The following is a 25155-nucleotide window of genomic DNA, read 5'->3' as shown; positions in this document are numbered from 1 at the left end:
CAGTACATTTTTTCTTTGCTGCTGCTTGTATAAATTTGTTCTTGAATTAAGTTCCTGTGTCCTTCAGCAATGTGCCTCAGCAGCCAACCCACAGTGCTGAAAACATTTATATCCCAATTTACTTGTTTTTTTTTACTTTAGTTGTCACACTTTTCAGATCATGAAACAAATTTCAATACCAGATAAATACACAAGAATTAGAAAATAACTAATTTCAAATGATGATTTTATTTTTTAAGGGAAAAAAGCCAGCTAAACTAAACTGGCCGTATGTGAAAATACAATTGCCTCCTTGTTAAATAATTTGTGAACTGTGATTAAACACATTTTGTTTTTAAAAATTTAAAGCTAAGTTCAGTTTTAAAAGCTATACCTTGGTCTGAATACTGCCATAACTGTGGAAACAACAAATCCCTTCAATTGAACCTCTTTCACAACATGAAGTAGGCTAAAACGTTTGAAAAAGCAACACTTGAAGTCCATATCTAAAGGAATTGAAGAACAAATGTGAAGTCACTAAGATATATAGTCTGGAATACCATTTCTAAAGCTCTGGAACTCCTAACAATCCACAGTAAGAGCCATCATTTAAAATGAACAAAACAAGAAGCAAAAGGGTACCTTGCCAGGATTGGCTGACCTATCGCAATTAGTCCAAGAGCATACTGACAACTCATCCAGGAGGTCACAAAGAACCCAGAACAACATCTAAAGACCTGTTCAACAGTTCTAAAGAAAAAAATACCCTGCTAACAAAAAAGAACATAAAGGTCCATCTTTGTTTTTCATTTCGTTTTATTTCTTTATATATCTTAGGATCACGTACAGAAAACACTGACATCAAAGAGCAAAGAAGTTGCATATCTCAAAGAATATCTTGATTATCCCCAAGAGCTTTGAGAAAATATTCACAACAAAAGTAAAACTTGTGTGTGTCCTGTTAGATGTTGAATAAACTAACCTAACATTTCATAAAAAGAACAATATAAAAACAGAACATCATACCAACATTCAAACATGGTAGGGACAGTGTAATGCTGTGGGACTATGTTGCTGCTTCAGAATCTGGGCATCCAGCTGTAATATGGGCTGAAACTTGTGCCATCAGAAAGTGAATTTAAATTGCTCAGACTGAGTTTGTATTTGCGTAATTTTAAAGGAAATGCATTGGTTTAAAAATCAATTTCACTAAACTGAAATTGAATTAAAATGGGTTGAAACTGAATTAATTTGCTTGCATTTTGCTGTAGTAAAAATTCAGTTTGACTACTTTCACTTTCAGTTCTATAATTCAACTTAAATTCCAATATTCAGCTTTTTTGTGTCATAGGCTGTTACGGTGAGCCCATAATTTGTTTACATGATGCTGCTTTTAGATGGCCATTTGACATCTATAGAAGTGGTTGACTGAAATTATTTCAGCCAAAATGGGTAAGACTAGCAATTAGCGGGTAGGGTGCCCTAACAGTCCTCAGGTATAATATACATTTTGTTGCCATCTATTGCATAATGAGTAAAACAAGGTTTATTTTGTATTATTTACCAATGAGAAAAAAAAAAAAGATATGACACTGATATTTGTCAATAAATGTTTTTTTCACATTTCACATTTTTTCACATAACAGCATAAGCAACATCTGAATTTGTTCTTTTAAAAGATATCTTTTTTTGAGAAGTTTTGATTCTGTCTGCTATACACAATTACTGTAATCCTGACATCACAGCATGTGGAGTAACCCTCATCCCACACTGCAGTTATCAGTAATTTGTGTCAGGGAGAGTGTTTACACATGTAGACTCACTTTCAGGAACTACTGAAAAGCCAAAGAGGTATGTAGGAGACTTGGCACCATGGCGAGAAGTTATATCATCCCCTTACGATTATTACATTCAGTCTGGTAATTTCCTAAGTGTAAGCAACATAAATGCCTCCATAACTCAGTGAGACAAACATATTCTCAAATTCTTGAATTATTTTATTCCTAGACATGTGGACAGAAATAGATTGCTTGTTTTTCGGAAATTTCAGCTCTGTGACACAGTCTCTGGAAGATGAGGATTTGCTGTGTTTAATAGTGTTGATGACGGACAATAAAAATAAATCAAGGAAAAAGATGGTACAAGGACTGTGGCTGCTTTGCTAACTGACATCATATTTGGCAGCAGACTGTCAGTGGTCTCGCCACTCTGGCAAATATTTCCACTCTTTTCCACAGTTTAGCTGTTTCTCCCTGATTCCTTTCCACAGGTCTCTCACTGGATGCCTGACTGAAAACTAGCTAGAGGGAAAATGACTCAATCAGTGTATCATTCCTGTTGTGAGCATCCATTTCTCTTCCCAGTAAAAGTGGTGCCACTTACATTAGGGAAAATTCCAAACTAGTTTGTGTGACTCGTAGACAGAGTGCAAGTTACCAGAAACAAAAGGCGTATCAGGGACAATTACACAGATGTCAGGGCGTGAGACAGAGATCGAGAAACACGAAAGGAAGTGACACATCCCAAATGAGACTTGCTGGGAATTTGCTACTGTCTCACTCTGGAGGTTTACCAGAGGCAGCAGAGGGGCACCAGATGCTGCCTTCTGGGCAATAGTCCACCCACCCCTTCTCCAAACATTCGTCTTCCTTTTCACTAAGCTGCTAAAAGATTGGGTCAATTGCATCAACTGGCTTCTAAGCATATTTAAAATGACCTCACAACTTGACCATTCCAAACGTCTTACAGCATTGCAGGTCTCATTTTAGACACACCTTTCCTTACCATTCAACATCTGCATTGTTATATCAACATTTGGTTTTCATTTTGATGAAATAAAGTGTATTTATCCAAGAAGTTCAATAGAAGCAGCCCCCTCTTGAAATGCAACAAAGATGCTTGAAGCTGGCCTGATGAACTGGCCCTTATGCCTTCAATTACAGACTTTCTTAGCCAGAAATAGTCTGTAAAGGAAGAGCCCAATAAGGCATAAAAAGAGGGTTTCATTGTGGGGAACTGGTGGGTGCTGTGGTAGAGACCCACATCCTAACCCATGCCTCCTAATCCCGGGTGCTTGCACACGCTGTGCATGACTTGACTATTTTGGGGGGGGGGGGGATTTCCAAAAGATTTTTCCATTCATCTGTATGTCCATACACGTATCAAAAGTGACAATATAGGACAGTGAATCAGCCTCACGAACTACTTGAGGGACAGCTTAGTAGTGGGAAAAGATCTGCTTGATAGATCATCAACCAACAAATATTGCAACCACATCACACACTCAAGGATCAACTGGTTTGACCTGAATACAACTTGGGGTCAAAGCATATTAGTCACTGTGAGTCGGCTGAAAGGTTTCACAAAGTTTCCTGCGGGTCTTCAGGGTGTTACAATAGATCTGTGGTTGGGCAATTAAAATATATGCTCACAGGAACTTTCGCTTTACCTCATGAACATCTGCAAACGTTGTAAGGGATTATGTAGCAATTTCCTCTACAAAGTACAATAACACCCATCCTAGATTTGTAGTCATGTTGTTCAAATGATTTGCTATTTAATCAGCTTTGTTGAGGTCAAAAAAATTGTTTGATGAGCTAAAAGAAAATAAATTCAGTTTCCTGAATGTTTTTGCTGGAAATTTCCAAATTACCATTAGAATCTAGACATTTCCCCCCCTTTTTGGCTTTAAGCAAACCATTATGTCCATCTAAATAAAGCTGCAGTCTGTTTTTTATCTTGCCACATATGTTGGTGTATCTAAAAACACTTGCTACACTGGTCTAAATCTTTGTGATGTAAGTAAGTCACTTTAGATAAGCCCCTGTTTAGTAAAGTGTAAGTGTTTTGGGATGAATTAGCTAAAATTCATAGTGTTCTATGGCTTCATGGCAAGGTAAAGTGCCTTTGCTGTGATGTCACTGGCTCGTTTCATGAAACTTCGATGGTCTTACATGGTCAAGTGGTCAAAAGTTTCTTAGCTGAATTAATCAGAAATACATCAGGATAAATCAGATGGAGGTTCTGTCACCATTGCTCATATTTCATTGGCTCTTTTGAGGAGTCGTGTCTCCACTCCACTCAGTCTCGCTCTACTCTGGAAGAAGCCTGTGGTGTTTCCATTGATCCACTGAGGACTTGAACTATGGCTTGAAGCCCCACATCCAGTGATATTGTCATATTATAGTAATCTTTGTAAAATAAGAAATAAATAAATAGAAAATAAAAACATAAATAATGTTTGTATTACTGTATATGCAAGACTTGTCTTATGTCTGGTTCGTAGGATTGTTATGCATATTTTTGACCCATTCTTCCCCATATGATGTGTCCTAATCATTATGATGGCTCTTAAGATAAACTTATAAGATATTTCTGCCGTGTACGGCGTGTTAAGAGTAATGTAGTCTGCTTGGAAGGACGTCAGGATCACTCCAACCTCAAATTGGGGCTATTCAACACGATACCCTATTGTTTGGGGTTTTCACAGAGGACAAACAAGCACGCAGCCTGTTGAATGTGATGTGTAGCCAATCAGAAAGCGAGGTACGGAAACACGGAGGGGAATTACTCTGAACTAACATTTGATCTCGAGAGGGTTTGCGAGATTTTCCATCTGACATCTGAATGTTCGTGAGTTACATCTGTTGTACTGTGCTTGCTGTGTGGCTGTACACAACACACTATAGGTCCAAACCTGCTATATCTTCCATTTTTTTATCGTCATGTGTGGGGTCTCTCAGGTTTTGAAAATCAACTGACAATTTAAAATCTTGCCTTGTGAATAAGACATTATTTACGTTTTCTTCATGAATAGAATAATCCACTGGGATACTTATCTGGAACACAGCCAAGCCAGAACTTATAAAAAAGGCACAGTGGTTTGATGTGAAAGGGGTTTGTGGCAGGAGCAGCACAGAGGAGAGATGCCGCTGTCAGGGCTCGTAATGCTCCATAGTTTGCCTGAAAAAGTTAAAATTTTGGGCTTTATGGGGAAATTTTTGTCACATCTATTGCAATATAGGACAAGAACTTTAAAGCACAAAACTGCAAACTTTTGACTTGAGTGAAATTAGTTTTAGGTTGGATATTCTATATTCATGCTCCAAAGATTCAACAGGGTCTTTCTCTCGTTTGACCCAACGCCGACAGTCTGTTTACGAATAGCAACTCTTAGTTAGTGAACACAAGTCTGTTCCCACCAGATGTACAGGTCCTTCTCAAAATATTAGCATATTGTGATAAAGTTCATTATTTTCCATAATGTCATGATGAAAATTTAACATTCATATATTTTAGATTCATTGCACACTAACTGAAATATTTCAGGTCTTTTATTGTCTTAATACGGATGATTTTGGCATACAGCTCATGAAAACCCAAAATTCCTATCTCACAAAATTAGCATATTTCATCTGACCAATAAAAGAAAAGTGTTTTTAATACAAAAAACGTCAACCTTCAAATAATCATGTACAGTTATGCACTCAATACTTGGTCGGGAATCCTTTTGCAGAAATGACTGCTTCAATGCGGCGTGACATGGAGGCAATCAGCCTGTGGCACTGCTGAGGTCTTATGGAGGCCCAGGATGCTTCGATAGCGGCCTTTAGCTCATCCAGAGTGTTGGGTCTTGAGTCTCTCAACGTTCTCTTCACAATATCCCACAGATTCTCTATGGGGTTCAGGTCAGGAGAGTTGGCAGGCCAATAGAGCACAGTGATACCATGGTCAGTAAACCATTTACCAGTGGTTTTGGCACTGTGAGCAGGTGCCAGGTCATGCTGAAAAATGAAATCTTCATCTCCATAAGACCCTTTTAATGATATGCTAATTTTGTGAGATAGGAATTTTGGGTTTTCATGAGCTGTATGCCAAAATCATCCGTATTAAGACAATAAAAGACCTGAAATATTTCAGTTAGTGTGCAATGAATCTAAAATATATGAATGTTAAATTTTCATCATGACATTATGGAAAATAATGAACTTTATCACAATATGCTAATATTTTGAAAAGGGCCTGTAGTAACTAATATTTTGAGAAGGACCTGTAGTCCCTACTCAGCCCGATCTTTGCTCAGGAGCAGAGACTAGAAAAGTAGGTAATGAAAATAAACAGTAATGGATACGCTCCCCAAAGCGGGCTGAGTAGAGTGGAGCCGGGCTTAATGGAGCCAGTGGAAAAATGGCATTAGAATCCTGAAGTGAGCTGAATGTTAATCAGCACAGACAAAGCTTCGGCATAACGTAGCATGGAAGTTATGTCCTTATTGGGCTTTTGCTTTGGCATTTCAGTTGCACTTCTGTAAATTCTGTAGCAGTGGTAGATGTGGAGTGTTTGTCAAGGCTAAGAGCTGTGATTTTCAGGCAGTAGAATTTTTCAACATGTCAAAAAGAAATCGGTGGCAGCCTTGTTTAGCTGGTGATTACATTTTGGTCACCAAAGTGTTAAATGCACAGGAAGGCGGTGCAGGAGCTTTTTTTAAGCTGTGTATCTTCCTTGCAATTGAAGCCCTTGCCTGTCAAGGCGAAGACTCTGCTGAAGCCTGAAGGTGTCCTGTGATATCTGGCACAAAAATTTTGGCAGGATTTTGCTGCAGATTCTGCTGGAGGTGGGGCCTCGGTGGACCTGACATTTTTGCACATGCAATAGAGGCTTGATTATTTTGAAATCTGCTGGAATTTCAAGGCCAAGTCAAGATTTCAAACTCATTGTTGTGCTCTTCAAATCAATGCATGAACAATTTAATTCAGGTGTACTTGTTCTATGAATTAATTCATGTGGCCTTCAACAATGGCTTACATTTTAAAGCAACATTCACATGGATAGCAAAACCATAGATTTGGCTCACGGCATCACACAGGCTTTTTTTTATATATTGAATTCTGGTGCGATGTTCTCCCAGGTAAGCAAACACTTATACATCCAACCTCCCTCTAATGTAAAAAAACATGTGATTGATTAGGCCAGGCCACATTCCCTTGTTGCTCTATGGTCCAGTTTTGATACTCTTATGTCCGTTGTTGGTTCTTTGAAGGTGGGCAGGGGTCATTAAGGGGAACCTGACTGGTCTGTGCCTCTGTAGCCCCATTCAACATAGGCCCTGTGTATTCTGACACCTTTCTAACAGATCCAGCATTAAATTGTTCAGCATTTGGATATAATGTAGCTCATCTGTGGGATCACACCACACAGATTGGTATTCAGTCCCTGTGTGTATTAGTGACTCTTGACAACCATGACCATGTTGCCATCCTCACCACAGTTTTTTTCTTGCAACCCTTTTGATACACTGATCCCTGCAAACCCAACACACCCCACAGCAGCTGCAGCTTTGGAGATGATCAGATCCAGTCACTTAATTATCACAATTTAGCTCTTGTCAAACTCACTCAAATTCTTACCCTTGACTATTTTTCCTGCTTCCAACCCTTTACAGTTGATGTATAGACAAACCAGTATACAAGTTGAACTTGAATGCTGTCACGGTGGGGTTTAGGGAAGGACCAACGTGCAGGTAAGAGCTGGACAGCAGCATGTTAAAGGAAAACTTCTTCTTTATTCCAAAGTCCTTTACAAAACGTAGCATAATCCAAATCCTTAACGTTTACAAAAACAAAGCAAAACATAGCAAAATCACTGCAGGTGTACAAAGGTATTAAGCCCAAAAACTTACAAGAAGCTACTCTGCAGGAGCGAAGCATAAACAAAGCCTAGACATGGTAGGGAACGGGGTAGTAATGGAAGGAACCAGCAAATAACAATCAAAACCAGAGAGCTTATAAACAGAGGGGAGTGAGGTATGGACCAATGAGACACAGAGGCAGGTAATCAGAGGAGAATGGAATTCAGGTGTGGACCAGGCTGTGGAGAACTGAGGGAATGCGAATAGTTGCTAAGGTGACAAGGCTAGAAACAAAACACGAAAACTAAACCATAACATAAATCCAGAGGGGAAACATAACAAAACGATAAGGACTGAAAAACAAACAAGAATCAGGAAACCAGGACAAAGATAAATAACCAAAGAAACAATAATGATTAGCTAAAGTAAACAGAGAAACTAGAGGGAACAGAAGAAACACCAGAACCTAATAATTAACAAAGAACCCATAAAGAAACTCTGACCGAAAATAAACAAAACCTTGACCACAGAAAGGGAACCAGGATGAGAAGGAACACAGAAAAATAAACCAGTAAACAAAGGATGCAGGTGAACAACTATTAAAACATAAATAAGCACAGATATACTAAAAGGGAAACTAAACTAAAGAATCCAGGGAGACAAAGAACTCTAATAATAATAATAATAATAATACCCTAACAAGAAATAGGAAAGCAACCACAAAAGGAACAAGAAGCGAGGGAAGAGAAAACAACAAACATTAGGAGGCAGTAGAAGGAAATAAACAAAACAACCATGACAACAAAACCAAACTAAAGTCAAAACACAAACCACAACAAAGTCCAAAAGGTTGCACCACAACAAATGCACCATACAAGTGCAACTGATGGACAATTCCTTGTCACACATCATTTGCTGTGTGGCATTTTGGGCTGATTGAAGGCTACATGCAGCTGGACTTAAACTTTAGTCATATTGACTTTGTTTTAGTTGATTAGGTAGCTAAGACCTATGTACCTTATTACTGTTGGAAAAGGCTGACATGAAGCTTTGGTTCGGTTGAAATTTCTTCATCTCACTGTAGCTGAATGAGAAACCTTAATATTGCCAAACAGAAGACTTAACCGCAGTTGACAGACCTTGTTGCTTTGTTTTGGTGCCACTTTTTAAAGATGAGCTGCAGAACGTAGCATTCCACACCTTTTTTATACATATAAACATTCTGCATTTGCTCAGGTTTAAAACTGTACATGTAATGAATATTATTTGTTCGGGACACGTACATGCTAAACAGAATGCATTCTTTGTGTTACTATATGATTATTATATTAACATTTGTATTAACATTTGTTTGTTCGTGTTTATTCATTCTGTATATGATCTTTTTATGTAAATTCCTTGAATGTTTGTCACTTGCATCATAATGGATTTATAAAATGTTTTACCACAACATGTTTGTGCTTTGTTGTCACCAACTGGAAATATTTTGAAATTTTGGAGATGAAGTGATGAAACATACATGCAAAAGGTCATGTTCTTAAACACCACTCAAAAGACTTTCACAATTCGGGGGCAAATCAAACAAAAGACTGTGTAATGACTTATTGAATGAAACATTTAGTGGATAAAATGACACAAGTATTAAATTATGAGCAACAGTTAGTCACACCCAAAGGATAACCTATAATAAAATATCTGAATTTTCATAATTATGAGTGGAAAATCCTTTCATCAAACACTCTCCTTTCTCTGACTAACCCACTGCTCTGAGTTTAAACCAGAATGAGGAGTAATCATTGATGAATCACATTCAAACATAAACAATGATCATAAATTTTTTGCATGTGATCAACCAGTTTGCCACATTCACAGCATTTCCTCTTAGTCACTGTGTACTATATGCTAACCCACATGCCCTTGCATACTGGTCAGGCTCAGTTGTGTAAAGCGTAGATGTGGAAATAACAGTCTGATGTATGGTGAAAACACAACTGCCTGTCAGGAATTGGTGATTTAGACAATACAGACAATTATAATTATCTTCAACCAAAACAAACCGGTTCGCAATCATGATCATATCTGATGATGTTAGATGTGCCTCATAAAAGTATACATACCCTATTAAAATTCTAGGGTTCTGTTAGTAAAAAACAGGATTATGATAAATCATTTCAACAGACTACCATATATCCATTTATCCAGTACAATCCAACTGAAAAACAAGCAAATCAATTAAAATATGTCAGTCAGTCATTTTCTACCGCTTATTCCATAGTGGGTCACAGGGGAGCTGGTGCCTATCTCCAGCAGTCTATGGGCGAGAGGCGGGGTACACCCTGGACAGGTCGCCAGTCCATCGCAGGGCAACACACATACAACCATACACACACTCATTCATACACCTAAGGGCAATTTAGAGAGACCAATTAACCTAACAGGCATGTCTTTGGACTGTGGGAGGGAGCTGGAGTACCCGGTGAGAACCCATGCATGCACGGGGAGAACATACAAACTCCATGCAGAAAGCCAGGAATTGAACCCAGGACCTTCTTGTGCGGGCGGCAACGGAGTTGGATGTGAGCTTCATTGTGTTTCTCCCTGGGACAACAGGCCCATTTGTTCACCCCTGTCTGCAGGCCGGTGCACACCCATAAATTAATTATCTGTTGAAGCCCCTGTTGATTCAATGTCACAATTGTTTTTTTTTAAAGATGCTGTTTTTTTTTTTTTATGTAAAACATACTTTTTTTTGGAATGGTAACAGTTAGTAAAATGTAAAAAACGAAACAGTGATAAAAATACAAAGTGAGTTTTGAGACATACAATGTATAATAAGATAATAGGTCTATGGTTTATTAAATGAAAATGTGTGTAAAAATGTGAATACTTTAGATAGTCTGTAATAATTTTGTCATTGTAAAAATGTGTTGCTGTATTAATATAGCAAAAAAGTAAAACTGTTGGAAACATTTTGAATGTTTTTTTTTATTTTTATGATGATAACTGAATTGAAGTGACATGGAGGAGTTGGGGGATGTTAGGTCCTTCATGACTGATTACACTTACAGTAATAAGTCATGCAGGTTTAAGAGAATAAAAATTGTATTTGACAGAGGGGTCAGATAAGATGATGCAAGTGAAAAAACGTGGGAGAGACCCACGTTAAGGCAAGCTGCAAATGTGTATTGGCATTTCCTACACTACCTTCCCCAAAATTGATGTTTTTAAAGGATCCAATTAAAGGTTAAATAAAAATATATGTAGAATTCTATGACAGTTATTTTTCAATTACAGTTAAAATAAAAGAAATTCAACAGTCTTTCACTTGTAAAAAAAATGTTTTTTGTATTGGCTGAAAGGGTATCAGGATATGCATTAAATCACTGTCTTAAATTAAAACACCTACCTTCCTCCTTCTGATATTGATCCTACAGTTTCTCCTCTCGTTTCAACTCTAGTTCAAACCTTGCTCCTGCAAAAGTCTAGGGAAAAACAAGGGATGTCATATATATACAGGGGTTGGACAATGAAACTGAAACACCTGTCATTTTAGTGTGGGAGGTTTCATGGCTAAATTGGACCAGCCTGGTAACCAGTCTTCATTGATTGCACATTGCACCAGTAAGAGCAGAGTGTGAAGGTTCAGTTAGCAGGGTAAGAGCACAGTTTTTCTCAAAATATTGAAATGCGCACATTATGGGTGACATACCAGAGTTCAAAAGAGGACAAATTGTTGCTGCACGTCTTGCTGGCGCATCTGTGACCAAGACAGCAAGTCTTTGTGATGTATCAAGAGCCACGGTATCCAGGGTAATGTCAGCATACCACCAAGAAGGACGAACCACATCCAACAGGATTAACTGTGGACGCAAGAGGAAGCTGTCTGAAAGGGATGTTCAGGTGCTAACCCGGATTGTATCCAAAAAACATAAAACCACGGCTGCCCAAATCACGGCAGAATTAAATGTGCACCTCAACTCTCCTGTTTCCACCAGAACTGTCCGTCGGGAGCTCCACAGGGTCAATATACACGGCTGGGCTGCTATAGCCAAATCTTTGGTCAATCATGGCAATGCCAAATGTCGGTTTCAATGGTGCAAGGAGCACAAATCTTGGGCTGTGGACAATGTGAAACATGTATTATTCTCTGATGAGTCCACCTTTACTGTTTTCCCCACATCCTGGAGAGTTACGGTGTGGACAAGCCCCAAAGAAGCGTACCACCCAGACTGTTGCATACCCAGAGTGAAGCATAGGGGTGGATCAGTGATGGTTTGGGCTGCCATATCATGGCATTCCCTTGGCCCAATACTTGTGCTAGATGGGCCGTCACTGCCAAGGACTACCGAACCATTCTTGAGGACCATGTGCATCCAATGGTTCAAACATTGTATCCTGAAGGCGGTGCCGTGTATCAGGATGACAATGCACCAATACACACAGCAAGACTGGTGAAAGATTGGTTTGATGAACATGAAAGTGAAGTTGAACATCTCCCATGGCCTGCACAGTCACCAGATCTAAATATTATTGAACCACTTTTGGGTGTTTTGGAGGAGCGAGTCAGGAAACGTTTTCCTCCACCAGTATCACGTAGTGACCTGGCCACTATCCTGCAAGAAGAATGGCTTAAAATCCCTCTGACCACTGTGCAGGACTTGTATATGTCATTCCCAAGAAGAATTGACGCTGTATTGGCCGCAAAAGGAGGCCCTACACCATACTAATAAATTATTGTGGTCTAAAACCAGGTGTTTCAGTTTCATTGTCCAACCCCTGTATATATACATTCTGTCACTAGTGTCGTCACTCTCTGCTTTCCGAAAGTTTCGTTCTGATGAATGTAATATAATAAAGCTGTTGTGTATCTGTTTGGGGAGCTGTTAAAATATGTTTAAGGACAATCTATTTATCACTGAAAATGTCTTACTGGAACTGTCTAGTAGTGACATGCGCATATGATTTACCGGCAAGACTCAGACGATAACAGTTTTGATTTTTACATTTAGATTAAGGCTCAAAATACAAATTTTCCAGAACTCTTACACACTTTTCAATTGCTTTGAAAAAAACAAACAAACATATAACTAACAAAAATGAATCGTTCAGTGAACTTGAATTACCATTTCAAAATTACATAAATAAAAAAGTATGAAGCTTTTTAAAATACATGTATCATTTTAGGTGAGTATCTATTAATTTCATTTCAGTATTCTTCTAAATAATAACTTTTACTGTTATAATTTTAAAGATATTAACAATAGATCTCCCACATTAACACAAGAAAATTGTGACTGATCACCTGTTGATGTGAGTATAAATGAGGGTTATCTGAGTGAGAATGCAGTAGAGCTGCGCAATGAAACTGGCAAGTTCTGAAAGGGGTCAAGGACCCCCTTTCAGGTGTGGCACAATGTGATAATGGAATAAACATGCTTAGAAATGACACTCATGCAGGCAGGAGAAATTGGCTAGATTTGTACTAAGATGAGTGACATGAAAATATCCCCCAGACAATTACACTACCACCACCAGCCTAAACCAATAGGATAGATCCATGCTTTTATGCTAAATTGTGACTATAGCATTAAAATATTAAAACTAAAATTAAGACTCACCTAACAGGAGTGGCACCCAGAATAGTCTTCCCCTGCTATATCCTGCTGCAAAGTTCAATGTGTTGTGTGTTCAGAGATGGTATTCTGTGTAGCTCTGTTTTAATGAATGGTTATTTGAGCTACTGATGCTTTTCTATCATCTAGATCCAGAAAATCTTTATTCACACAACCTGAGAGATCATTTTGTGTGAAAATACCAGGAGATAAACAGTTTCTTAAATACTTAAATCAGTCAATTTGGCACAAAACACCATGCCATATTCAAAGTGACTCAGATCTTCTATATTCCTGTTTGTTGTGATTTATTTTAACCTCAGCAGGCTGTTTTCACCTATGCTTGGCAGTTTGTGATAACAAGCAATTTCACGGCTGGACCTAATAAAGTTGCCAGCGGATGGATAGCTGCACTTACTGCTTTCTCTTAGTTTACAGTAAACCTGAGCAATCAACTTGTTGCACAAATGCGTATGAATATGTTGCAACGTGTTTAGACAATGTTGATAAACATAAAGTGGCATGAAGAACTCCTACTGATTTCTTCTGTTTTTTCACTCTTTAAGGTTTCAGAACAGGCAAACCTTTGATATCAAACAAATATAACCACAGTACATTCAAAATACAGTTGTACAACCACTTATACAAAATACAAGTGGACGTTTCATTTATCAAGGGAAAGAAAACTATCTAAACCAACCTAGTTACTAGTTGTGCCACCACTGATGGCAACAACTGCCATCAAACATCTGCAATATCTGGGAATGAATCTTTTTTGTCGGTGTGAAGGAAATTTGGTTATTTTGTAAGGTCATGCCACAGCATCTCAAGCAGATTTAAGTCCAGACTCTAAGCCACTAGAAAACATGATTTTGTCCATCAATTTAGATTTAGACTTCCTTGGATGATTGTGCTGCTGAAAATAACCCAACTACACAGTAGCTCAAGGTTGCAAACCGATGGCTGTGCATTCCTCTTCTGAGATTGTTTGCTTTAGAGCAGAATTCAAGGTTGAATTAATAATGGCAAATCCTCCAGGTTCTAAAGAAGTAAAGCCTCAGAAAATCACATTGCCACCACCATGCTTGATTGTTGGTATGATGTTTTGTCTAAAATGCTGTGTTAGTTTTACCAGTGCCATAAAAGCATCAGTCCACAGAATATTTTCAGAAAAGTAATGATCGAGATTTTGTTTTTGGCAAATGTCAGATGGGTCCTTATCTCCTTTGTGGAAATCAGTGGTTTTGGCCTCAGAACATTCTCATGGAATAGATGCCATCTTTACCCCGAATCTTGTAACCTCCTGGATGAATTTTTGATGCGCTTTTGCATAAATTTAGTAGGCTGGCCACTCCTAGGTGTCACCATCTCCAGGTAATTGGGTTTTGATTTTCTTTTGTGCTTTTTTGATAATTTCCTAGTTGATCTTTTCTTATTCATTTTCCCTTGTTCATTATATGTGAGATGTTCTTCTATAAGTTCAGTCTTTTTTGTTTAGTTTCTTAGTTTATTCTTATGCTCTGTTCTTTGTCCATTTAGAATTCTTTCTCTTAGACCTCTGTTTATCTCTTCCCTTGTTTTTTTGTGTCCCAGCTCAGCCCTATCCTCATTCAGCCCACCTGTGCCTGCCAATCAGGCTCAGCCTACGCCACTCACCTGTTTCACCTGCTACTTAAGCTTACCGGTTCTCTGTTCTCTTTGCTGGATTCTAGTATTTTCCTGCTCTTTCAGCCCAGTTTTCGGTCCATGCTCTACAATCTGCTGACTGTGTCTGCCTGTTCATTAAACTATTTTACTCACTATGTCTGTCCACATTATGTTCCAGCTCCAACCTCACAAATCCAGACACTGGGAAGGTCCACAACTGTTCCCTGTTTTCTCCATTTGTGGATGTTGGCTCTTATTATGGTTCACTGGAGTCCCAGGCCTTAGAAATAGCTTAGTAACCATTTCCAGACTGATGGATTGTCATTGACTTTGTTTTATATTCTTTCCTGAATTCTTTATGTTGACTCACGATGTGTTGCTTTTTGAGACCTTTTAACTTGCTTCATGTTGTGGGAAAGGTTCTTATTAATTGATTTTTTTTGGTCCACAGGTCATCCAGCAATCAGGCCTGGGTGGGGGAAGTGAAACTGAACAAATACATTCTAATCTCAGTTTATTTTCTGTATTTTCCATCTATATATGATTAGATGATAATTATAGGAGGGATTAATTATAGGAAAACAGTAAAAAACCTTTTTTAAAGGGTTACTTGTTATTTTTTTAAATCAGTTGAATAACAATTGCATGATGTAATCATGATGTCTGTGTTTATTCCTTTTTGCCATGTCCTGACATTGAATTACACATGCTTGCATAAAGGCACTTGTCATTAGGCAGCTTTGAGTCATTTGCAGAAAAGTCTAAAAACAGCAGGAAGTATAAAATAAAATCTGTTGATGCACCTGCCAACTCCCACTGCGCTCCTCTCATTTTATGTACAGGAAAACAGAACATTCATGTTGCACAATAAAACATATTTAGAGGCAGTTTCAGTAATGTATTCTGCCATGATTTGAGACATTACGCTGTGTCAAAAAGTTAAAGCAAAATTAATCTGTAAGGGACAAACACTTTTTCACAGCACTGTATAACTTATCAACATGGTGTATTGTTCATAGAGGTAAATTATCCAAATCTCGGTCCTCTGTCACTGGAGTTCCACATAAATTTAAAAGCTTATATTAGTAGTCATCTAGAAAAACAGAGTAGTCAAACCTTGAAGTTTTAGTGGTGATTAATACAAGGAACCTTGCATGTTTTACCCAAAAATCATTGTTTCAACTCCTAAAAAGAGCAATAATGGTTGTAGTCATGTTTAAACACCCACAGCAGTCATCAATTTTTGCACACAATCATATAGTTTGTTGCAGCCACAGACAGCTCCATCTAAAACCTTTGTTAGTCACTGTGTACTACATCCTGGCCGACATGCCCTTGCATGCAGGCCTGAATGTTGTCATAACTCATGGCTTTGAGAAGCGGAAATGTAAAATGACAATGAAAAGGCTTGGTTTGTTGGGAAAACACAACCACATGGGAATATCCCATGTTCCAGTTCATGAGGAGAAAACATCTATAATGATTACGCAAAACAAATCTGTTCACACTCAAGATCTTATTTTATGATGTTTTAGGTAGTCAGTATGCTTCAGGGATGCAGTAGAAGGATTTGATGAGCATGTCACCTCCTGCCAACTGCCCTGGATGGTTTGGTGCAGATTTGCACGGCCTTTCAAAACACCCTCGCACTCTTGCTGCTGAAAATAATCTTTGATATTCTGTGAAGTCAAATACCATTTTACTTAAGGATAAAAAGAAAACAGGTCCAGGAAGTCATAATTCTCCTTTAACTTGATTTGGCCCGTGAAGATCGGCCAAAAAAAAGGTGGTATTGGTTTCTTAATTTTAAAGCTAAATTGGTGTGCAGGAAACCAATGAGCTTATACCTGCAGAAAAACAGGCTTCTGTGATTAAGAATTTATTCCTTTCTGTTGTGTTATTTTCTGCCTGACATCGCTGCTTTTTGGCCACAACTATCACAATTAATCTGGGACAGTTATGTTTTGTCATGTGGAGGATCAATGGTATCATTACCTTTTCAGCCTCTAAGTCACAAATTATTTTCTCAACTCTGCAGCAAGGTCAGTCTTTCCATTTCCCAGGAATTTCATCAGGGAACTTTTCTTCCAGTTTCTTTTTTCTTTGTTATTGTGTCCTGTCCGGCAGAGTAGCACTAAGAATTGTTGCCCGAGTGCCAAAAAGAAGCCCAACTTATTAACTTTCACAAGTGAAGCATTATGGCTAATGCTATTGTGCTCCCTTTGATATATACTGTATATAAAAAAAACATTTTTAGACACTGCTTTGGGATTATTTCAATTGCAATGGACACATAGACGGTAACGAAAGGGAAAAATAGAAGAAAGAAAGAGAGAGAAGTGTGGCAAAAGGGGAAAAGGGAGAAATGAATAGAGAACAGAAAGAAGGATAACGAGAATACCCTAGAAGTCTGGTTCTACACCTGCAGAAACATACTGTATATAACAGCAATGTTACCGGAAAGTGCACGGTACTAAGGATTGCAAGTTGTATTTAATGGCAACAGCAGCTCAATATAGAGTATATCTGTGTATCTGTTAACACCTAAATCCAATAATCTGTGGGTGTAAGTGTGGGCCCGTTTCTGCATATAAGGTTTATCCATAAAAATATGCAATAGCGGGTGTAAGGAGCCACAGACCTGCCCCCTAGGACCCGAGACAGACTCGAGGCGATCTGATCCACTAACATCCCAAGGCCCCCAGAGCACGGGAACCGCGGGAGAGGACCACTGCCGGAACTACTGCAACCCCTGACACAAAAACAGGTGCACACAGTCACAATCATACATTTCTACCCTCATGCGTACACATAAAAACACTCACATTCACATGCCCAAAGTAAAGACACACAACAATAGACGCTCGCAATCCCCATAAATACTCTATACTCCCAGGTTCAGGTACTGATACCCCAGAGAGAACCCAGGAGGAGGTCCCCTTCACTCTGGGGTGGACACCGGCAGACCTCCCGAACACCAGCCCAGACTAGTGCCAGCACCGCCCTGGCCTGAACGACACCTGTCCCCATCCAGAGAGGAGGGCCACAAAAAAACCCACACATAAAAGCAACACGTTACAGGGCACACACCCACGTTGAGGACAGCAACAATATTATGCAGTGTAAAGCTTTTATCAAGAAGCCAACAGCCAAATTCAGTGGTACAAAAGGGTGTTCATGGTATTGACTGGAATGATACTTTTGTTAATTGCTTGTAAAGTTAAAACTAGGTAAAGTATAAAAACAAGTCTGAGTGAGAGGATTTGATTCCTCTACAACTCATTGTAGGTTTTTCATAGAAGTTCAATGTTTCTAACAAACTTTGTTCTACAGTAGGTCCAACTTTTGTTGTATGAGAGTGGTACTGATGTTTTTGATGTGGTACTGGTGTTTTAGGTACAAATACATCATAACTAAATGCCAAGTCCAATAATAAATTCCAAGCAAAAACAAAAAAAAAAACTTTTCTCAACTCTTTTGCACCAGAGTACATTTTTAGTTTTAGAAGGTTTATTTACTTGTGGAGGACATCAGCTCTTTAATGTGACCTGTCCGTCCGTTCTTCAATCCAGTCGTCCGCCTGCCAGCCATCTCTGCTCGTCATTGCAGGTTCACGAGGGGACTGCTGCCTATCTCCTGCAGTGAAAGAGGCTGTCCTAGACAGGTTGCCAGTCCATCAGAGGGCAACAAAATCACACAGGACAAACAACCATGTGCACACACACATTCATATTTAGGATCATATACAGGTCCTTCTCAAAATATTAGCATATTGTGATAAAGTTAATTATTTTCCATAATATCATGATGAAAATTTAACATTCATATATTTTAGATTCATTGCACACTAACTGAAATATTTCAGGTCTTTTATTGTCTTAATACGGTTGATTTTGGCATACAGCTCATGAAAACCCAAAATTCCTATCTCACAAAATTAGCATATTTCATCCGACCAATAAAAGAAAAGTGTTTTTAATACAAAAAACGTCAACCTTCAAATAATCATGTACAGTTATGCACTCAATACTTGGTCGGGAATCTTTTGGCAGAAATGACTGCTTCAATGTGGCGTGGCATGGAGGCAATCAGCCTGTGGCACTGCTGAGGTCTTATGGAGGCCCAGGATGCTTCGATAGCGGCCTTTAGCTCATCCAGAGTGTTGGGTCTTGAGTCTCTCAACGTTCTCTTCACAATATCCCACAGATTCTCTATGGGGTTCAGGTCAGGAGAGTTGGCAAGCCAATTGAGCACAGTGATACCATGGTCAGTAAACCATTTACCAGTGGTTTTGGCACTGTGAGCAGGTGCCAGGTCATGCTGAAAAATGAAATCTTCATCTCCATAAAGCTTTTCAGCAGATGGAAGCATGAAGTGCTCCAAAATCTCCTGATATCTAGCTGCATTGACCCTGCCCTTGATAAAACACAGTGGACCAACACCAGCAGCTGACACGGCGCCCCAGACCATCACTGACTGTGGGTACTTGACACTGGACTTCTGGCATTTTGGCATTTCCTTCTCTCCAGTCTTCCTCCAGACTCTGGCACCTTGATTTCTGAATGACATGCAGAATTTGCTTTCATCCGAAAAAAGTACTTTGGACCACTAAGCAACAGTCCAGTGCTGCTTCTCTGTAGCCCAGGTCAGGCGCTTCTGCCGCTGTTTCTGGTTCAAAAGTGTCTTGACCTGGGGAATGCGGCACCTGTAGCCCATTTCCTGCACACGCCTGTGCACGGTGGCTCTGGATGTTTCTACTCCAGACTCAGTCCACTGCTTCCGCAGGTCCCCCAAGGTCTGGAATCGGCCCTTCTCCACAATCTTCCTCAGGGTCCGGTCACCTCTTCTCGTTGTGCAGCGTTTTCTGCCACACTTTTTCCTTCCCACAGACTTCCCACTGAGGTGCCTTGATACAGCACTCTGGGAACAGCCTATTCGTTCAGAAATGTCTTTCTGTGTCTTACCCTCTTGCTTGAGGGTGTCAATAGTGGCCTTCTGGACAGCAGTCAGGTCGGCAGTCTTACCCATGATTGGGGTTTTGAGTGATGAACCAGGCTGGGAGTTTTAAAGGCCTCAGGAATCTTTTGCAGGTATTTAGAGTTAACTCGTTGATTCAGATGATTAGGTTCATAGCTCGTTTAGAGACCCTTTTAATGATATGCTAATTTTGTGAGATAGGAATTTTGGGTTTTCATGAGCTGTATGTCAAAATCATCCGTATTAAGACAATAAAAGACCTGAAATATTTCAGTTAGTGTGCAATGAATCTAAAATATATGAATGTTAAATTTTCATCATGACATTATGGAAAATAATGAACTTTATCACAATATGCTAATATTTTGAGAAGGACCTGTAGAAAACCAATTTCCCTAGCAGGCATGTTTTTGGACTGGGGGAGGAAGCCAAAGCACCTGGAGAGAACCCAGGCATGCATGGGGAGAACTTGCAGAGTCCATGCACTTTCTTGCTGCAAGGCCACAGTGCTACAAAGGGACATTTTTAACAAATAGCTTTAATATTTTTAGAAGATGTAAAAAAGAGCAGAGACTCAGAGAGTATTTTTGTAATCTCTTTATTTTTCACATAATGTAAAAATTATATTAATGTTGATTAATTTATAGCCAAATTTTAATTATAGAAATAATTGATTATAGCAATCACTGAAAAAAACATTTAATGGGATGCTTATTTGCTTAGAATCAGCTGAACATTAATGATGCTAGGCGATCACGGTGGTAATGATCATCATTTCCTTTCATTGGATCACACATACTCTGGTCTCACTACAAATCTGTAAGTGTAATTGTCATCAGGACAGGAATAGGCCAGGACCTGGGTACTATTTGTATTCACATAAGCTAGGTTGCCTTTGAACCCTTGGATCTGACAGACGTATTTATTCTGGCAAATCAGCAGGAGGCGGTTATGGTAAAGAACACTGCTCTCGGACTGATACTGGTTCTGGCGAGCCAGTCTTGTCACAGGAACAGATTCGCACCTTAGGCCTCGCCTTGAACAGTCACTCTGGGTTTTGAAGAAATCTGCCTCCCAGGTGATCATGTTGTTCTTAAACAGAAGGCTGTTGTGGAGAGGTGTTCTCAGTTCCTTGTGGAGAGTGGGTTGACCATAAGTTGGGTAATAATCATAAGACCCATACTGGTATCTGTATTCGTACTGGTTTTGATGTAGAGACGATGAAGATTCTGTCCAAGGGTCAATGGCAATACTCCAGGTATCACTTGTGTAGATTCTGGGCTTGTAATCATCATTGTCTTTGTTTAACATTAACTCGGTCTGATTATTGTAGAGTAGAACATTGAATTGATATGCTTTTAAGATACTGTCACGATACATATCCCTGTGAGTCTTGCAGAGAGGAGACGTGGACTCCAGCTCATACAGCTTCTCAGCAGGGATCATGGGGAAACGGACCAGACGGAGCAAGTTGACCTGGCTTTCTGAAGTCATGGAACCAGCATTGTTTGTGATCCAGTTTTCCAGAGCGTGAAGTAAAAAATACTCATCAGGCACTACCAAATCTGAGCGGACAAGAAGGGCATGAAGGAGCTCCACAGGAAACTCGGCCCAAACTGGAGAACTGGTCAGGTTTTGGAAGTTCCAGGCCAGGTACTGGATGCAGTTTTCCTCGAGGACTAAGTCCTTTGACTCAACTGCATATTTGTAAAGTAAAACTTGGGAGTAAAAGGAAACGTCATCTGGTAGGATGTTGGAGAACAGCCGACCTATGTCCTCCATCAGCTGCTTTACACCAAAGTCTGAAGCAAGCTGATGGAGGCACATCACAGAGGAGTGGGTCACATCAGTCTTACGGGTGTGCAGATACCTGAAAAAGAACATATTAAAAAATAGATAAAGGATTAAGTGTTAAGGAGAATATCATTTCGCATTAGCTTCAGCCTACCTGATGAAGGAGGTAAGGTACGGCTGGCAGGGTTTGTTGACAGTCACGGTGATGTTATTTGACCCCGCTGAGGAACTGAAGTATGGGTAAAACATCAGGATGACTTTGTATGCACAAATTATAGTCTCAGTCATCTCCGGGGTCCCATCATCTTTTTTGTTTCCAGTGGGGGTCTGGAAAGTGATCAGGAAATCACAAGCGGTCCCACTGTCAAAGATTTGACCGAGGTCACCTGAGAGGCTGATGCTGTGGTCCAGTGAGTACTTAGAGTCACTTATTGTCACATTACCTGGAATCAAACAAATAAACCAATGAGTATTTGGAATGCAGGAAAAAATAGCAGCATCCACAACTTTTGGTTGCCATGAAAATGTTGTTTGAAACATGTTAAACTTATATTATAGTAACAGAATTTTTTGTTTAAGATTAAATCACATTTAGCAATATTATTGGGATCCCGCTGTTGATATTTTGTAATATTTGCCCCCGTTTGCTAATAAGATCAAATATAATCATCTGCTGTAACACTTTATGAGGCATACAACGAGAGCTATCCTCAAAGTTTCCTCTCAACAACATTTCTTTAGATTACCAAGAATCCTACATGCTGTGTTAGGCTCTCTTGTCGTCCGCTAACACCAGAGTTTTCCTATAGGAATTAGAGCTACAGATCGAGATGGCCATGGAAGGTTGGTTTTGTGTCTGGTGAACCATTTCTGTATTTGCTGTTTATTTTATTAATCATTCTCCTGCCTAAATACCCAGTGACAACCCATTTTCAGTATTCTGATACATCCCTAGATGGCCCTCAGTTCTCTAACGGGGAAGTTTGGAGATTTTACCTGCCGCTCTGCTTGGTTGGCAAGAAACATTTGCTTGTCATCATTCCAGTAAACGTTTTTATCATGGCTCCTATAATAAACAATAGATAGATAACACATAGTATCCTCTGTAGGAAATGAGGACCTTTAAACGGTACATCATTATGTTTCTATATTTAACATCTGATCAATTTAATAAAAGTGATCAAAAATCCATCTGAAAGGTAAATTGTTTTACGTAATCGAGGACCCCACCATATTTTATATTTAACATTTTCTCAGTATCAAAATAATGGTACTTCAATTGAAATTTGTATCATTAAATTGGAAAAAGTGACTAAAAAAGTTAATAATTACAATATTAGTAAATTAACCATTATATTTAAATTATTACTTAAGTTAAGAATTAGGAACCTTAAACAGACACCTAAACATTAAATTTAAGGGTCAGTTTGGAGTTCTAAATACCTGCCCATGTTGGTAGAAAACAGTGAAGAAACTTAAGAGGAACAAGACTTCAGTTCCCAAACAGAACCAACACGACAATAGAACAAGACAATAAAAAGTCTACTTTTGGGTCAGAAGACCATTAGTTTCCTTGGAATCATGATAGGTTTTTGCTCAAGGTTTTATCAAGTCTGTTTCTATCTCTCCGAGGAATCAGCGGTTCTGTGTGCCTAGGGAGGTCACTCTAGATACTAGGAAGTTGTTGGTTCGATGGTTCGGTCTGGATTTCTTAGGGGTTCTTGACATCCAGACTTGAAACGTATACCATATCAAATTGTAATTTTGCTGTTTTCAGCTGGATTGGGTCTCTACTGCAGGTGCACAAAGTTAAAACAAAACAAAGCTTGCTGTACATTTAAAGATTAGATGTTAAACAAAACCCCAATGATTTAATTTTCAGAGAAAATGGAAGCATTTCTGTGCTCAAGGTCACCAATATGAACTGAAACATTCTTAGCATGAGATAGACGAAATTGATTTATTTTAAAACTTTACAGTTTTAAACAAGCAGAAAATTATCATGACTTTAAAGGTCATTATTTGACATGCGTTCACATGCATATAAAGTTCAACACGCATCTGAATGACTTAAAACGTATGTTTGCTTGTCTTTCCTCTTTATAAAAAGGAAAGAGACCCATGTGTCATAACATATTTTTTTCAAGAAGGACAAAGTAAGTGAATTTAAAGTTAAATCATTTAGTTATTGTTTAACACATTTATGTTTTAACATTGTGCTACTGCTATAAGGGATAGATTTATTTTTTCGTTTTTTTAACACATTTGTATATATATCAAATACATATACATTTGTCCCACTTGATGTGGAAGGAGCTGCAGTAAGAGATTATACAAGACTTACTTTCCACGTATGTTTGGAATAACTTACTTCCTGTTTCACAGATAACTCCAGCATCCTCTTTATGGCTGCAGTCAGTTATTCCCCACCCACTGAATCGGCAAGACACTAGCTGTCTCTCTTTCCCTTCACAGGCAATGTCATCCAGCCAAATGGGTCCAGTCGCTAAAATGACAACAAAAAAAAAAATTAAAAGGAATAAATGTCAAATCTTTGAGCAATAACAAAAACACACCTAGAAGGAGAAGTGAATTAAAATGTTGCTCTGGAATCACAACTCTCCACTGATGGAAGTCCCTTTACTGCCATCTGGTGGAAGATAAATGGAAGCAAAGGTCACCTTGTCCATAGTCCTTCCCAATGACAGTGGATTTGGCTCCGGGGAAGTTGAGCTGACGACAAACCACCTGGGCTTCAGCCATGTCCCAGTTGTCGTCACACACTGTTCCCCATTTGCCATCATGGTAGACCTCAACACGGCCCTCTGAGGGGCTCTCAGAACCAAACAGCCTCACATCACCTTCCTTTGGCTCAGAGTTTCTCTCTGAAAGTAAAAACAGACCAAGGACACATAACAGTTTTAAACATATTTACACAATCTAAAGTTCATCCTCAACTCTTGACTCATAACCAGAGCAATATCATCCTACAGCACATGCATAAAAAAAATATATATATATATAAAAAATCTTTTTTTTTTACACACAGAAGCATTGCTTATTTTGCATGACTAGCTATATTTGTTTTCCCCCAAACAAATTAGAAGCAACTGGGATGACTTACTAAGAATGTCCAGCCTGTATGCTCTTCCAGAGACATACAGGAGAAGAAGGACAAAAGCAACAAGTAGATTGTGATGTGGGAACATGTCCAAATTCTAGTGTAGAAAAAAGGAGCCATATGAGAAACAAACGTTCGACGGGGATTTAAATAATTTAAACATTCTTTTCCCCGAAATATATTATATTTATGTATTTAAAGGCTAAATAATGGGTCATTATCTCTAATAAAGGTACCTACCTTTGATCCCTCTGAGTCTCCACTGTTCTCCCTCTTTAGGTCTGCAACTCAAACCTCACTCCCGCTGAAGACAAGTGTAAAAGGGGGATGCTGAATATATTCTGTCGCTGCACTCAACTACTCCCACCAATTTCCCAAAGTTTCATTTTGCATTAAAG

At 38.9% G+C, this 25155-nt stretch overlaps 1 protein-coding gene across 1 annotated transcript; it reads right to left on the bottom strand.

The window, feature by feature from the left end:
• Positions 1 to 20424: 20424 nt before the first annotated feature.
• On the bottom strand, positions 20425 to 25155 carry LOC124864542 (galectin-3-binding protein B-like). The gene is made up of 6 exons (XM_047359359.1): positions 24998 to 25155; positions 24761 to 24854; positions 24318 to 24521; positions 24008 to 24142; positions 21791 to 22079; positions 20425 to 21712 (listed from the first exon to the last, which is right to left on the bottom strand). Exons 2-6 carry the CDS (start codon positions 24843 to 24845, stop codon positions 20632 to 20634), a joined length of 1794 nt encoding a protein of 597 aa, XP_047215315.1. The 5' UTR covers positions 24846 to 24854; positions 24998 to 25155; the 3' UTR covers positions 20425 to 20631.

This window comes from Girardinichthys multiradiatus, chromosome Y (genome assembly GCF_021462225.1).
Source record: "Girardinichthys multiradiatus isolate DD_20200921_A chromosome Y, DD_fGirMul_XY1, whole genome shotgun sequence".
NCBI classification, from domain to species: Eukaryota; Metazoa; Chordata; class Actinopteri; order Cyprinodontiformes; family Goodeidae; genus Girardinichthys; species Girardinichthys multiradiatus.
The sequence above is the reverse complement of the archived record's forward strand: the minus strand, read 5'-3'. Positions and strand labels throughout refer to the sequence as shown.

Coding starts and splice junctions, on each gene's coding strand:
- LOC124864542 (XM_047359359.1), bottom strand. CDS start 24,845: ATGTTCCCACATCACAATCTACTTGTTGCTTTTGTCCTTCTTCTCCTG. Junction 22,080..24,007: donor AGTTATCTGTGAAACAGGAA/GTAAGTTATTCC, acceptor GTTTGATTCCAG/GTAATGTGACAATAAGTGAC. Junction 21,713..21,790: donor TACCTTACCTCCTTCATCAG/GTAGGCTGAAGC, acceptor GTTCTTTTTCAG/GTATCTGCACACCCGTAAGA.